The sequence below is a fragment of the Nerophis lumbriciformis genome, linkage group LG24 (assembly GCF_033978685.3).
Source record: "Nerophis lumbriciformis linkage group LG24, RoL_Nlum_v2.1, whole genome shotgun sequence".
Classification (NCBI taxonomy): Eukaryota; Metazoa; Chordata; class Actinopteri; order Syngnathiformes; family Syngnathidae; genus Nerophis; species Nerophis lumbriciformis.
In genome coordinates, this window is record NC_084571.2 from 19,609,355 (window position 1) to 19,626,312 (window position 16,958).

General features: G+C 39.0%; 1 protein-coding gene across 2 annotated transcripts in view; it reads right to left on the minus strand.

The window, feature by feature from the left end:
- Positions 1-1,204: 1,204 nt before the first annotated feature.
- Positions 1,205-16,958, minus strand: part of LOC133620349 (calmodulin-regulated spectrin-associated protein 1-B-like) — a 76,655-nt gene continuing 60,901 nt past the window's right edge. For both annotated transcript variants that reach the window (XM_061981783.1, XM_061981782.1), the window contains exons 13-18: positions 11,764-11,900; positions 11,473-11,690; positions 6,352-6,454; positions 6,160-6,272; positions 2,440-2,558; positions 1,205-2,372 (exon numbers count right to left, since the gene is read on the minus strand). In XM_061981783.1, coding sequence (XP_061837767.1) covers positions 2,076-2,372; positions 2,440-2,558; positions 6,160-6,272; positions 6,352-6,454; positions 11,473-11,690; positions 11,764-11,900 — 987 coding nt within the window. In that variant the 3' untranslated portion in view covers positions 1,205-2,075. The remainder of the gene's footprint in view (positions 2,373-2,439; positions 2,559-6,159; positions 6,273-6,351; positions 6,455-11,472; positions 11,691-11,763; positions 11,901-16,958) is intronic.

The following is a 16,958-nucleotide window of genomic DNA, read 5'->3' on the forward strand; positions in this document are numbered from 1 at the left end:
TCCGAGTCTGAATCCAAGCTAATGTCGCTATAAACTTGCTGTTCTATCCGCCATGATTGTTTGTATCGGCATCACTATGTGACGTCACAGGAAAATGGACGGGTGTATATAACGATGGTTAAAATCAGGCACTTTGAAGCTTTTTTTAGGGATATTGTGTGATGGGTAAAATTTAGAAAAAAACTTCGAAAAATAAAATAAGCCACTGGGAACTGATTTTTAATGGTTTTAACCCTTCTGAAATTGTGATAATGTTCCCCTTTAATTCACCTTTCCACCACTTGGAGCAGTAATGACAATATCCAACAAACAGGAGTCTGGAGCTAAAGTCATTGAGAAGTTGCTTCAGCACAAAAAATACGACTAAAATGGAAAAGCTGCATTTTCATTTTATTGACACTTTAAGAAACATGTCATTAAGTTAGAATTTATTTTAGCACTGAGTAATTGTGTAAATGTATTTTTCATCAGTTTTCATAAGTGTCCTGCAGTGTATTTGATTGGTATTCATTTTTGAAATCAGCCTGGCCTAAGCCTTAATAATATTTGTGATGAAAACATGCTTTTATATCATTAGACAAAGTTGATCCTGTTAAACTATAAGTATGTTAGATAATATGATTAAAATAAAGAATAAGATTACTAATTTAGTGTTACTACTGCGTGGGTTTCCTCCGGTTACTCCGGCTTCCTCCCACCTCCAAAGACATGCACTTGGGGATAGGCCCCTCCCACCTCCAAAGACATGCACCTGGGGATAGGTTGATTGGCAACACTAAATTTGCCCTAGTGTGTGAATGTTGTCTGTGTTGGCCCCGTGAAGAGGTGGCGACTTGTCCAGGGTGTACACCACCTTCCGCCCAAATGCAGCTGGGATAGGCTCCAGCACCCCCCCGCGACCCCGAAAGGGACAAGCGGTACAAAATGGATGGATGGATATTTAAAGTGTAGTGTAAAAGTTGGGCACTGATCTAAGTGATTTTGTGTTGTGATTACCTGGATGTCAAAAAAATAGTTGTCATGGCAGAGCAGCGGTATCCATGGCGACAGGAGGCTGTTCTAGTTGACCCGTCCGGAAGCTTGCAAGTGTCGGCCTGAAAAGACAAAACAACCACTAGGGGTGCCGGTGAGCTGCCATGCAAAAAAAGGCAGGTGTGCAAAAAAAAAAAGCAAATGAACAGAAACAAGCCATGAGAGTAAAGAATAAAAATAAAAATGTGACTTTTATTCACTTGCAAACGCGTATGAAAATAAATAGATGACATGAGCTCAAAAGGCGGGGGTGAAACTAAAGGTGTAACAAAATGGTGAGCAATGCCCTTACAATCTTTTTTGCAGTAGTAAGAGACCCGGGCCTCGTTAGTAAAGTGCAGGTGTGACACAGGTGCTTTGTCATGGAGGCCAACAGGCGGGTGAAGAAGCACTTTGAGAGACAGACCAGACCAACATGGCAGTGCGTGTCAAACCTTAAGAGGAATGTTGTTTAATGGCGGCGCTCGGTGGTTACATTGCATGACGTGTGTGTGTGTGTGTGTGTGTGTGTGTGCACCATTGTTCTGTCTTTGTGGCCACAACTACGCTCTAAACATCAGAGAATCTCTGTTGTGATGACAAAAACGCACATTTCAACTCCCAAACAAAACCAAAACACAGATCTCCCTTGTTAGACACCCCTGAGAAAAAAAGGGATGTTTGGATAAATAAAAATGGTTAAAATGATCGCCGTTCGTGTCTTCCTTAGACTATACGCCCGGCGCTACACAATCAGTGGGCACTTTGCAAGGCGATTGGACAGGAAGTACCACCATGTGATCATGTCTCCAGATGCTGATGTCAGCAAAAACAAAGCAGCAGTCTTTTTTTTGCGCAGTAAGAGATTGTGTTCGATCCGTCTTTTGTTCAGGTCACATGGCCATCCGCACCCCCGTCAGTCTGATTAATACGTAGTGTAAAACGCCTGCCACCAGGGGGCCACGGCCTACTGCATGCACGCACAGCCGTGCATGGCGGCGGGAAATTTGGGGTAGACATAGCAAGATGGCGGCGTATGATTGGGATGACAGGAGGAGGCGGGGCTATTTTGCTCCTTTCTTGGCTGCCGCGCCCCTCTTGGTTTGCCACAGGTGGTTGTGGATGGTCAGCGCGTCCACGCTGACCGACACGGTCTTGGCGGGGATGACGGTGAACTGCTTGCGGTCCGAGCTGTACTTGTACAGCTTGTCAATCATCTTCTTGCTGATGCTTTTGGGCCCCGTGCCCGTCAGCTTGTGGATCTCTTCTGTGTCCGGGAAGTAGGAGTAGAGCGCCCGGAACTGGCAGCCGCCGTCGCGGAACAGGATCATCATGTGATTGGACTCGCACTTCTCCAGCTCCTGAGGAGGAAAGACCCCCGGTCACCGAGGCGGAAGCAGGACTCGGAAGAGGGGGAAGGAAACTGACCTCAAGGATCTGGTTCTTCTGCGGCTCGTTGACTTTGCCTGCCAGACAGCAATGTGAGATGGCGTTGTGGATGATTGGCTTGTTTGATTTGGCACTTGGCTCCTTGAACAGCTTCGGGCCTGGAGAAGAAGACAGATCAACAGTATTGAGGGATTTGACGTGGAAAAGTATGTGAGCGCCATTGACGATTAATGCTCACACTGCATTAAATTGATTGTGGTGCACCGCCGCGACTAAATAAAAGTCAGAGTAAAGCTGCTGCTCCTCCACCTGGAGAGGAGCCAGATGAGGAGGTTCAGGCATCTGGTCAGGATGCCCCCCAAGCTTTAGACGGGTAGGAGGCCACGGGGAAGACCCGAGACGCCTCGGGATCCCCCGGGAGGAGCTGGAGCAAAGTAGCTAGGGAGAGAAAAGTCTTGGTTTATCTGCTTAGGCTGCTGCCCCCACCACCCCAACTCAAATAAGCGGAAGAAGATGGATGGATGAAAACATTTTATTTACATAAAACCAAGTTAAAGTAACATATTGTATAATTGGTTATACTGTATCTAGTCTATTATTTACCGTATTTTTCCGACTATAAGGCGCACTTAAAATCCTTTCATTTTCTCAAAACGCGACAGTGCGCCTCATAACCCGGTGCGCCTGAAGTACAGAATATTTTTGGTTGTGCTTACCGACCTTGAAGCAATTTTATTTGGTACATGGTGAAATGGTAAGTGTAACCAGTAGATGGCAGTCACACATAAGAGGTACGTGTAGACTGCAATATGACTCAAGTAAACAACATCAACATTTTATATCTTCCATTGAAAATATAGAACATTACCCCACGGCGCTCAAAAATCTATTAAAATGTTTTAGTCGGACTTTGGTAAGCTATGAAGCCGCACCGCCTTATGGATTGTACTGTGCTTCAACATAGGAGTGTTATTATGGTGTGTGTATAAGGTAAGACATTATCTGGTGTTTTGTTTCACAATATTATGCAAAACCATCTTTTCTTACCTTCTGGTATCCACTGACGTGTATTTGGGATCTGCATAAGTCCTGAAAAATTGCGCAAGTCCGCCTTTGTAGTCCGTGCCGACACCGTAGTGGATAAGCTTCTTCATTTTCTCTATCTTCTTGTTATGTGACATTCATCCTCGACTGTTGCCATTTCTAATATAAAGTAGTGTAAAGTTCTTACTTATATCTGTCAGTAAACTCGCCATGAAAGCACTAAAACATACCGGTGTAGTGAGTTTACATTATTCACCCAAGGAACTTTAGTTATTGGAGAGTTCTGGTCGGGACACATTTCGGGCGTTGTTGTTGCACTAGTGAGCCACGGATGAGGAGATGCTGCTCCGTTATTGATTGAAGTAAAGTCTGTATGTCATTAAAACAGTTAGCGCCATCTTTTGACACTTCTTCCCCCTCCCGTCCTTGCACGCTACACTGCTACAACAAAGATGACGGGGAGAAGACGCTGTCGAAGGTGAGCCACGTAAATAAGACCGCCCACAAAACGACGCATCAGAAAGCGACTTTAAGATGATGTGTAAAACATCATCTATGCAACATTTTGACCAAAGAACCACCATTACATGTTATGTAGACCACAAGGAAGTCTTTTACATTTAGAAAAAAATCCTAATAATATGACTCCTTTAATGCACCTTATAATCCGGTGCTTCTTTTGTATGAAAATAGACCTGAATAGATTCGCTCATCGGCAGTGCGTCTTATAATCCGGTGCGCCCTATGTTCCAGAAAATACGGTACTATTAACCTCAACATGTAAGTGTGAAAAAACCATGATTTGTACATTTTCAGAATGTGCTCGGTCTATTTTGAAACAAAAAAGAATCTGAAGTTGTCTATATTTTTAAGTTATCACGCCATGATTTTACCACTTCAAAATATATTTCCCTCTGTTTGGGCCCTGTGCTGAATTGAGTTTGACACTCCCGGTGTAAATTGTCCAGAGGTGTGAGGGTGAATGATTGTTTTTCTTTCTGTCAATGAGCTGGTCCATTGTACGCTAGCATTAAGCTAGCGGCATTAGAGCCAACCATCATCCTGTATAATTGTACTGCTTTTTTCTGTTGATTCTAAACTGTATTATTATTCTACGTGATTCCTACATGTGTGCACTTCATGTGTGTATATAATGTACGTTACTTAGTTTTACAGGGACTTCATTGTGAAAAATATCAAAAATCCACTTCAGGTTATTTTTTCATCTCTAATTGAAAAGACTGTTTACATATTTGGCAAACTAAATTCCAACATCCAGCGAGGGCAGAATATTGTGCAGCCTTTTACAGTCAGCAGCAACAATTGAAAATGAGAGAATATAAGAAAAAACATGTTATTTCAAATAACTAATAACAGATTTGTATTAAAATAGTGTTCCCTCGCTACAACACGGTTCACTTTACGCGGCCTTGTGGTTACACAGAATTTTTTGTGTGTAATTTTTTTAGTGTCCCATGCTTTTTTTTTCTATATAGCGTATGAATGCGCATTGTGTTCTGCGTCCTGATTGGCTAAAGGACTGTAGACCATTGCTAATCAATCTTCTTCATGCCATGTGTCCTGTACAGTACAGAATGTATACTGTGGTGGGGGATATAATCGTGAACACGTTTTTAATATGGATGAGACAGACTTATTTTGGAAACGAATGCCCTCTCGCAGCTCTATTATGCAGGACCAATCCAAAAGCGCAGGATTTAAGGCCCAAAAAGATGGTGTGACTCTGGTTATGTGTAGAAATGCTGCAGGCTTTATGATAAAACCCAGGCTTATTTATAGGTCAAAAAATAAAACGCATTTTGATCTTTGGTTAATTCTTTAATACAGTGGTGTACGGTGCTTATTTTTTTAAATCCACAAAGGTTTGAACTTTGAAAGTGTTTAAACGAAAGAAATGTGAGAAAATGTTCATGCCTGTCTGAGAAAAGTCAATAAAGTGTGTGGTTAGGGGTTTTACAGCCTTAAAACATATATAAGAAACGTAAAAACATATATTGTACACTACTGTAAACGAAAAAAACATTAAAAAAACAACCTGTAAATGAAAAAACATGCACAGAAAATGGAAAAAACATCCTGTTTAAGAAAAAAAGACTAAACGAAAAAAATATATAATGAATGAAAGCATAAAAAACGGGGGGGGGGGGAAAAGTACTTCTATAACACGGATTTCACTTAAAGCGGATATTTTTTGGAACGTAACCCAGTGTTAAACAAGGTAACACTGTATACATAATACATACTTGTTTTTAGATATACATTTGTTTAGCCTTTTTAAAGAAACCATATGCATCATTGCCAGTCAAAATGATCATGATGATGTCACATTGACCGCCCCCCAGCCACATAAAAAGGCAATCTGGGGGAAACCTGCACTGTATTTATTTTTGACAGCTAATTATGTTTCTCCCTCCACATTGTGGAGCTGCTCCCCTAAACTAATAATAATCACTTCGGCATCTCAGTTCAGTTTTGGCTCTTTAGCATTTACATCTTTACCAAAATTGCATTTTGTAGTTTTTTTTTTTTTTCAAAGTGGGAAACTACCAATATGGCTCCGCATTCTTAGATTTGTCAGTGTGTGTGTGTGTGGGCCTCAGTGGACAAAGTTTGTACTCGTGTGTTCCTGTGTACATCCTACTTCTACTGGGGAGAACAGAGAATAATAAGTGGCCTGGCAGAGGAGCAACTCACCGGTGTACTCAGCCATGGACGCGATGGAAGAAGCGGTGGAGCCGTTGTCCCAGTCTCGCTCTGCCGCCCGACTGTGGTTTCGACTTCCTGGAAAGGACTCTACAGAGTCACAGCTGAAGACAAGTAGAGGGATTGTAGCTTTACAGCTCAGATGAACGTACCAGTGTTAAAATAAAGGGGAGAGCATCTTACCGGTGGGAACCTGCCCCCCCCGAATTGACGCTGTCAGCTTCGTTGGTGGCGGCGGAGGCCAGCGACAGACTGGATCCTGACTGGGCTGTGCTCAGATTGTCCACTGTGTAAGAAAACAGAAGTGCTTAAGGACTCATTTGGAAGAGGCAGGTGTCAAACTCATGGCCGAGGGACCACACATCCTTTTAATATGACCCGCAAAAGCCTGGAAACATTATGCATCAAAAACGTATAAAATAAATACTTTTTTTTTTTTTTTGCTAAATGCATCCATTCAAAAATACATGTATTGCATATCTTTTAAACTTCATTATCTGCTAATGCAGGGGTGCCCATTAGGTCGATCGCGAGCTACCAGTCAATGGTGGAGGGTGTGTCAGTCCATCGCCAGCCAGGCATTAAAAAAATGACCTAAAAATGATCGATCATCAATCTTCACCAAGACGTCACTTGATTGACATTCACGGCACTTGAGGGTCTTGTGAGATGACGCTGGCTGCTAGCACATCATTATTAAGAAATAATGACCGACAGGAAGGCGAGAAAGACTTATTACAACCTTACCTCCCATCAAAAGCTTAAAGACCGACCGCACAGTTCCTGTCTTCACAATAAAAGCCCTGCTCCATCCTGCCTGCTTTAACAAAATAAGAGTCTCAGAAAGCTAGCAAGCTACGGAGTTTTCCGTCAATGTATTTCTTGTAAAGTGTATAAAAAGGAGTATGGAAGCTGGACACGTTCATGTGGTATTGGACAGAAAGGAGGACTTTTTTTCTCCTCCATTTGAAAATGTGGACGTTATCATCACTACTGTCTGATTCCAATCAATGCAAGTCATCACAATCATACCGACTTATATTCTTGTCTTCATGAAAGAAAGGAATGTTAAACATGCTTGTATTATCATTAAACACATTTAACTTGTTAACATTTCTTTCATAAATAAATCAATATAAATGATATATATGAATGATCCCCTCCACTTGGTCAATTGAAAAGTAGCTGGCCTGCAGAAAAAGTGTGGCCACCCCTGGCCTAATGTAGCAAATATTATGTTATCATACATTCCAAACATTTTCTTTGTCAAAATAAATACTTAAATTAACAGTAACACAACACAAAAGCAAAGCATAGATTTTATGGTAAAAAAGCTGGCTGCACAGTCACCAGAATTTTACCATAAAAAGTGTTTTTTATTTTTCCATATGCTTTAAACAATGTAAATTATACTAGGAAAAAAATTGGCAGCACTGCCATCAAAATTTAACCATAATAAACAGTGGCACCGTTTTTCCATTTCCAGAAATACAAGCATAGATTTGACAGTAAGTGACAGCTCATCAGTCAGAATTTACGGTAAAAACAATGGCACCGCTTTTCTATTTACAGTAGATAGGCTCCAGCACGCCCCGCGACCCCTAAGGGGACAAACGGTAGAAAATGGATGGATGGATGGGATGCTTTAAAAAACACAACATAAATTTTACGGTAAAAAACTGCCAGCATAGCCACCAGAATTGTACCGTAAAAACGTGGTAGCGTTTTACCCTTTGTAGTAATACACTGGAAAACACCCAAATTTTACAGTAAAAAAAAAGCTGGCAGCACAGTCACCAAAATTTACTGTAAAAACAATGGTACCAGTTTTACATTTACAGTAAAATGTTGTAAAAACCACCGTAAATTTTGCTGTAGAAAAAAAGAAGCCAACTCAACCACCAGAATTTTACCGTAAAAAACAGTAAAACTGTTTTCCATTTACAGTAATATGCTTTAAAACACCGTAAATTATACGGTGAAAAAAATGGCAGCACTGCCATCAAAATTTAACCATGGTAAACAGTGGCACCGCTTTTCCATTTCAAGAAATATGCTGTGAAAACAAGCATAGATTTTACACAGGGTCTCAACATGTCAAATTTAAGACTTTTTTAAGACCATCTTGAAAATAATTTAAGACCATTTCACATCCATACGGACAAAAAATACAAGGAAAGTAAAATCAGAGGTCAATTGGAAAACAAAATGGTTATACTAACTAAATACACCAGGAGCTTCTCTAGTGTAAACTCATTGAAAAAAATATTAGCTAACATGTTAACGCCAATTTTCAGATTTGCCATAGAAGTGTTTTCTGTCAAAAGGTGCGGTGTGCTTCATAATAAGTGTTTTCATCAACATCAACGATGGTAGAGGAAAGTATTGTCTGTGAAAGGGACAGTTAGCATCTCCGCTAAAGCTAAATGGTTAACTTTGGCAATGTTTTTTTTCGGCTGTCAGAATGTAGCAAAGTGATTGTTGCCATTTCTAAGTGACTGTACATTTCTAATATAAAGTAGTGTAAAGATCTTACTTATATCTGTCAGTAGACAGTAGATAGTGAGTTTACATTATTCACCCAAGGAACTTTAGTTATTACAGGGTCTCAGCAGGTTTCAACATGTCAAATTTAAGACTTTTTTTAAGATCATCTTGAAAATAATTTAAGACCATTTCACATCCATACAGACAAAAAATACGACGACAAAGTAAAATCAGAGGTCCAGAATGAATTTTAAGTATATTAATTAATTCACTGCTCTTTCACATTGGAAAACAAAATGGTTAAACTAACTAATAGACGGAAAAATATGCCTGATATTAGTAGTTAACCGGGGTCTCTGCAGGTTTTGACATGTCAAATTCAAGACTTTTTTTAAGACCATTTTGAAAATAATTTAAGATCGTTTCACATCCATACGGACAAAAAATACGACGACAAATTAAAATCAGAGGTCCAGAATGAATTTTAAGTACCGTATTTTTCGGACTATAAGTCGCAGTTTTTTCCATAGTTTGGCCGGGGGTGCGACTTATACTCAGGAGTGACTTATGTGTGAAATTATTAACACATTACCATAAAATATCAAATAATATTATATAGCTCATTCACATAAGAGACTAGACGTATAAGATTTCATCGAATTTAGCGATTAGGAGTGACAGATTGTTTGGTAAACGTATAGCATGTTCTATATGTTATAGTTATTTGAATGACTCTTACCATAATATGTTACGTTAACATACCAGGCACGTTCTCAGTTGGTTATTTATGCCTCATATAACGTACACTTATTCAGCCTGTTGTTCACTATTCTTTATTTATTTTAAATTGCATTTCAAATGTCTATTCTTGGTGTTGGGTTTTATCAAATAAATTTCCCCCAAAAATGCGACTTATACTCCAGTGCGACCTATATATGTTTTTTCCCTTCTTTATTATGCATTTTCGGCCGGTGCGACTTATACTCCGGAGCGATTTATACTCCGAAAAATACGGTTTATGATTTCATTCACTGCTCTTTCACATTGGAAAACAAAATGGTTCAACTAACTGAATACACCAGGAGCTTCTCTAGTGTAAACTCATTGAAAAAAATATTAGCAAACATCGTAACAGATTTGCCATAGAAGTGTTTTCTTGCAAAAAGAGCACTGTTGCTTCACATCAAGTGTTTTCATGTAACATCAACATCAGCAATGGTAGAGGAAAGTATTGTCTGTGAAAGGGACAGTTAGCATCTCTGCTAAAGCTAAATGGTTAACTTTGGTAATGTTTTTTTGGGCTGTCAGAATGTAGCAAAGCGATAAAAACATCTACAGTACTACTGTATCTGCACAAAGTAGTGAAAAACAGAGTGATTGTCTAAAAAGAAGGAAGGCCATTATAGCTTGCAAGCCTCAAACACAATTTGGATGTGACATTCAAATGTGCTCAGCTCATTTTGTGTCTGCTGTGTATGAATACATTTTACATGTTTTTTTCACGGCCCTGCAATGAGGTGGCGACTTGTCCAGGGTGTACCCCGCCTTCCTCCCGATTGTAGCTGAGATAGGCTCCAGCGCCCCCCGCGACCCCAAAGGGAATAAGCGGTAGGAAATGGATGGATGGATGGATGTTTTTTTCACTTTTTTGAAAACATATTGCTAATACAAAAGGATTAGTTATTATTTAGGCATGACAAGATGACATTGTCAAATCTCCATTGCTTTTCTCAGCCAACAATAAGATGAGTGCAAACACTTTTAATGTCAGTTGCTGTATAAAGTTGAAGAAAAGATTAGGCATGAGAAGCTGATTGGAACAAATAATATAAATGATATAAGAGAATGATGTTTTTTAGTTTTCCTGCTGAGTACACTACTTGCACAGAGAAATTACTGTATGTAATGGTATGATTTCACTACTAAACATCTTATATCGATCTCCTTTGGCAATTTGCGCCACTTGACCCACATAACACTCCTTTGGGGGGGTTACCTTTATCTTTGTAAAGTTGTGCAAGTGTTTGTGGCGTTTCAGCATCTTTTGACACAGACTTATCCAGGATTTTTGACTTTTACATGATCATTCCATTCACTTTCACCGCCATGTTTACAAACGCTTCCCTCCTCCATGGCTGCACATCTGGGTACTAAACACTTGATACGTTTCCACCCACCGTCTTCAACCATGCAGGAGACACAAATCGTTGAACTTTTACTTACCTATCTTATGCAAGTCATTTGGCTTTGCTGTGGGCTTTTGTAAAATGTTCTCCGCTGCTATGCTAACTAAGCTGTCAACACACACCATACAGTGTTCCATAAATTCTGACCGGTCAGCACAGTTAGTTCCGCTGTGTCGTTACGTTATAGCGTCCTCAAAAATGTAAACATTTCAAAGTGAGACTGAAGTTTATGCATGTTTTAAATAAAAGTAACATCAATACATTTTTAAGACCTTTCAAAATCGTATTTAAGACTTTTTATGAGATTTTAGGAGAATTTTAGACATTTTAAGACCTTAAATTCAAATGATTGGATTTAAGACTTTTTAAGACCCGCGTATACCCTGTTTCTACACCACTATAGTGGAGACAGACTCCATAGCGCCCCTGCTGAATGCAGCCAAGTAGTGTGCTATGTTCTGCCTCAATTTCTTTATAATGCAACGTTTTAAGAGGGAACTCTGCTCAAATGTGGCTAGTGTAGGTCAGAGTGCACACCACCAGAGGTCAGTGTCTACGTGTGTTGGGTGGCAAGATGTTACGAGGTAAGAAAAAGAGGAAGGCACTGAGGTGAAATATGAGCCAATCTCACGTGTGGAAGAAGAGCACTTTGAGTGGTTCTCGCTGGAAGACTCCTCTCTCAAGACAGACTTGGGTCTGTGTTTCTGCTTGGGCTTGGGTGTCTTGGGCTTCACAAGACCTTGCTCCTCAAATATCTCCTGCTGCTTCCTGCGGAGGTACTGCTGCTTTATCAGCTCCCGCCGCGTCTTCTCTTCCTCTTTACGCACGCGGTCCTCCTCAGCCTTCTGCCTGGTATTGATCAAGCACATATAACGTGAACACGTGACATATGTCATGGTGAACAATCGTATCAAATACATACCTGGCCTCGTCCCGCTTGAGTTCAGATTCTGCTTCCAGTTGCTGTTTGCGCAGCCGGGCTTCCTCAGCTTTCTTCTGTTGCTTCAGCAGGAATGCTGCTCTCTTCTTGGCAAGCTCGTCCTCGGCTTTCTGCTCGTCCTGGACACACAGACCACGTGTGACCGATTCATGCAGCGCTAAAACAACTTCGATGTTGATCATGATACTAACGAGTTGACGCAAATTTGTGACCCTCGGCCCATCGCGTGGCGTGCTAAAATGCAGCTGATAATGAGGCACAAGCGGGAACAAATAGCGACCAGAAACGCACAAACAAACAGTAGCTACAGTGGTGGTCAAAAGTGTACATACACTTGTAAAGAACATAATGTCATGGCTGTCTTGAGTTTCTAATCATTTCTACAACTCTCATTTTTTTTGTGATAGAGTGATTGGAGCACATACTTGTTGGTCACAAAAAACATTCATGAAGTTTGGTTGTTTTATGAATTTATTATGGGTCTACTGAAAATGTGAGCAAATCTGCTGGGTCAAAAGTATACATACAGCAATGTTAATATTTGCTTACATGTCCCTTGGCAAGTTTCACTGCAATAAGGCGCTTTTGGTAGCCATCCACAAGCTTCTACTGGAATTTTTGACCACTCCTCTTGACAAAATTGGTGCAGTTCAGCAAAATGTGTTGGTTTTCTGACATGAACTTGTTTCTTCAGCATTGTCCACAAGTTTAAGTCAGGACTTTGGGAAGGCCATTCTAAAACCTTCATTCTAGCCTGATTTAGCCATTCCTTTACCACTTTTGACGTGTGTTTGGGGTCATTGTCCTGTTGGAACACCCAACTGCGCCCAAGACCCAACCTCCGGGCTGATGATTTTAGGTTGTCCTGAAGAATTTGGAGGTAATCCTCCTTTTTCATTGTCCCATTTACTCTCTATAAAGCACCAGTTCCATTGGCAGAAAAACAGGCCCAGATCATAATACTACCACCACCATGCTTGACGGTAGGCGTGGCGTGGTGTTCCTGGGATTAAAGGCCTCACCTTTTCTCCACCGAACATGTTGCTGGGTATTGTGTCCAAACAGCTAAATTTTTGTTTCATCTGACATCACATGGACAAAGATAAGATCTTCTGGAGGAAAGTTCTGCTGAACTGCACCAATTTTGTCAAGAGGAGTGGTAAAAAATTCAAGCAGAAGCTTGTGGATGGCTACCAAAAGCGCCTTATTGCAGTGAAACTTGCCAAGGGACATGTACCGGTAAGCAAATATTAACATTGCTGTATGTATACTTTTGACCCAGCAGAGTTGGTCACATTTTCAGTAGACCCATAATAAATCCATAAAAGAACCAAACTTCATGAATGTTTTTTGTGACCAACAAGTATGTGCTCCAATAACTCTATCACAAAAAAATAAGAGATGTAGAAATGATTGGAAACTCAAGACAGCCATGACATTATGTTCTTTACAAGTGTATGTAAACTTTTGACCACAACTGTATGTGCACATTTCATCGGATTAAAAGCCTAACTGGAATAAAAATGGTTCCTGTAAACTAAGGATGTCACGGCATGAAAATTTCTTCTCACGGTTATTGTGACCAAAATTATCACGGTTATTATTATCGCGGTATTTTTAAATGGGCAAAACATTTTCAAAAAGTACTTATACTGAAATCTTTTAACCCAGTTGTATTTAAAAAAAGCACAAACAACACATTCAAAATGATTTCCTTTGTTAAAGACACATTAATGTAGATAAAAACACAGTTTCATGGACCTCAAGTAAAAATGTTATGTGCGTCTGAAAAGCCACACAAGCATTATAAACAAAGTAATTTTGCAGAAAAGAAATAACATCAATAAATAAAATAAATGTGAAAATTGTGCAAGATAGCACTTTATGGACATAAGGGATACAAAAATAAAAACAAATGTAAGAATTTTGAAATATGGCACGTGATGACCACAAGATGTAACTGCACTTTTTGTCCATATAGATAAAAATAGTGTTCATGTGTGGGATGTAGTCTTACAAATAGGACTGCACGATTATGGACAAAATAATAATTAGGATTAATTTTTATCAATATTGAAATCACGATAATTAATTATGTTAGGCAAAACAGAGTTGGGGTGGGGTGTGAACGCGACACCATCATGTAATTTGTAATGTCACTCAAACGTTATCCACATATTTTAAGACAAATATTCTTTTTGCTCATTAATAATATCAACGTGTCATCTTTTTCTAATGACATGATGCCTTTCTCAATTTTTTACAGTGAGAAGTATTTTTTTGAAGTTACGTACATGTAGATGTTGTATCGGGACAGATCCATTAAGAGTTTGAGCAGAAATATGTCGTAGAGGAATTAACTATACACAATAAAACATTAACAAAAATGCTATGTCACTTGAGTGGTTTTTAAAGTAATAACTTTGAATTGAAAAAAAAAAAACCCACAAGTAATGTAAAAAAACATGGTGTTTACTTTTTGATATCAACATAAAACACAAAGCAGTTTGGCTAATGAAAATAAAGTCTAATAAACAAGCTTTGTTCTTCTCTAACAACACCTAGTGTTTTTTTGATCAGCCGTTTTACTGCCGTGTTACAGACACCGTTTGGAAACAATTAAAATATTTAAATAAACATTGACAAAATCTTTCTGTGTAAAAAACTAATTTCACAACGTATATATCTGCAGCTTATAGTCCGGTGCAGCTAATACATAAAAAAACACATTTGCCTTAATAAGTTTAGTGGGTGCGGCTTATATACCGGTGTGCTCTATAATCCGCAAAATTAGATTAGATTCAATTTTATTGTCATTTAACTTTTCAGAACTATGCAAGGAAATGCAGTTCAGCATCTAATCAGAAGTGCAATCGAAATACGATATTTCTATTCACTGCCGCTGTGAGTGGAGTCATCATCGGAGCAAGCACAGTGTCAGCCGATGCAGAAACCCGCTCCCCCACGAAAAAGACAGAAAACTCCAGAAAACCCACATAGGACAACTACAACCAACACACAACAGCTTCAATGTAGCAAACGAGCAACACTGTAGAGAACTAAAGACTGCCTGTAACTGCCAAGACCACCACACACTCAGCTGAGCCAAAGACTTTTTGGTGTCAATTATAGAAGGTTTCTTTTTAAAATTAGTCTGTGTCACAAGTGGTAAGCAAGTGTCAGATATTATGTCTGTAAGAGAGAGTTTGTTTTCATTTTGTGTAGGGATGTACCAATAAACGGAATAATGATTATGTGTGATAAAACTTCCCACGGTTAGTATTGTGATTGATAACACTTTGATAAAGTCACGGACCGGCGACACTGCTCATAGCAAGCTAGCGCGACCTAGCTTAAATGGTATCATGAAAACAAGAGGCGTTAACGTCTTTCTCCATTAAAAGACAACATTCCCCAATCTAAACGTGTATAAAACACATAACTGTCTGAAAACTAAGCTACTCAACTGTGTGCATTAAACAAACAGGCTGTGCTCTCCAACACAGAGAACGATTGTTACTTGAAGAAATATGACAGGAAGTGAATTTGCACAACGTCCAACAACCAACACAAATTATTTTCTTCAGCATTAAAAAAAAACTTTTACACAATAAAAAATAAGATAAATATATTAAATACTCAAATAGAAATAATTTGGCTCTATATAACATTTATTCTGCCAATAAAGTATATTGTGGCTATTTACTGTATTTTGTTGAACATAAAACTTGGTTATGTGTGTAGGAGTACTTTTTGAGCACGTTCAACAACACGGTGATAACAATTATTTTTACATCGTTCCATCCCTAATTTTGTGTTCAGATGTTTAAAAAAAAAACAATGTTTAACAAACAAACATTTGCATCAAGCAAACATCTTACAACAACTCACAATTCGATTCCGATTCCTGGGGTGACGTTTAGATTCAGAGTCTATCCTCGATTCAAACCGGTTCTCACAATATTATTTGGAATTAAAAAAAAAAGATAATGAAACCTCTTCAATACATGTCAAAAAAGCTCTTCTTGACTGCTGATGTATGATTCGGAAAATTATGTATCAATTTAAAATTGGAATAGATAAGAATTGCAAATTGGATGTAAATCGATCTTTTTTTTAGCGACCCTATTATCCAGTTCTATGTTGATAGTATTAAAAATTTATGATCTGTTTATGGTACATGTGGGGCTGGGCGATATGGCTTTTTTTTAATATCTCGATATTTTAGGCCATATCGCGATACACGATATATATCTGGATATTTTGCCTTCGCCTTGAATGAACACTTGATGCATATAATCACAGCAGTATGAGGATTCTATGTGTCTACATTAAAACATTCTTCTTCATACTGCATTAATATATGCTCATTTTAAACTTTCATGCAGAGAGGGAAATCACAACTAAGTGAATTGACCAAAAGTGTATTTATTAAACAGTTATTAAGTAGTGGCACAAACATTCATGTCATTTCCAAAACAGAAAGTGCAAGATTGTCAGAGACATTTTAAAACAAGCTATTAGTGCACTTTAGTGCGTGTCACTAAGATGACATACGGTATCAGAACAACACTAAATTAAAGTGCACTTTCTGTGTACTTTCTGTACAGAACAAAAAGTGCATTTTTGTGCATGATGTCACACAAGATATACCTCAAATAAAAATGAGCTGCATAATAGGAAATCAAATAGTGTATGTCCTTCGCTATGTGGTAGGTTACTGCGGACATTATCTCCTTTTGTTGTTGACTAGTTTTTCCATACGGTGTTGATCTGGAAATGTTTGCCTCTGCATTTTGATGGTGTGGCCATGAATTGATTTACGTTACCATGAATTGATTTACGTGGACCCCGACTTAAACAAGTTGAAAAACTTATTCGGGTGTTACCATTTAGTGGTCATTTGTACGGAATATGTACTGAACTGTGCAATCTACTAATAAAAGTTTTAATCAATCAATCAAAAACCGAATGGAGATGTTAACATGCGGAGTAAGCACTCCTCATTCTCGAGCAGGTGACTTTTCAAATGATGCTACATATTAGCAGTAATGCTACTTTTTGTAGCAACACTTTTGCCCCACACTTGACAAATTACGGTTGTCTGTTCAACATATTCCCACTTGAAGCCAAACCACCGCCAGACGATGGACCGACCCCCTGCTGATTTTCTTGGG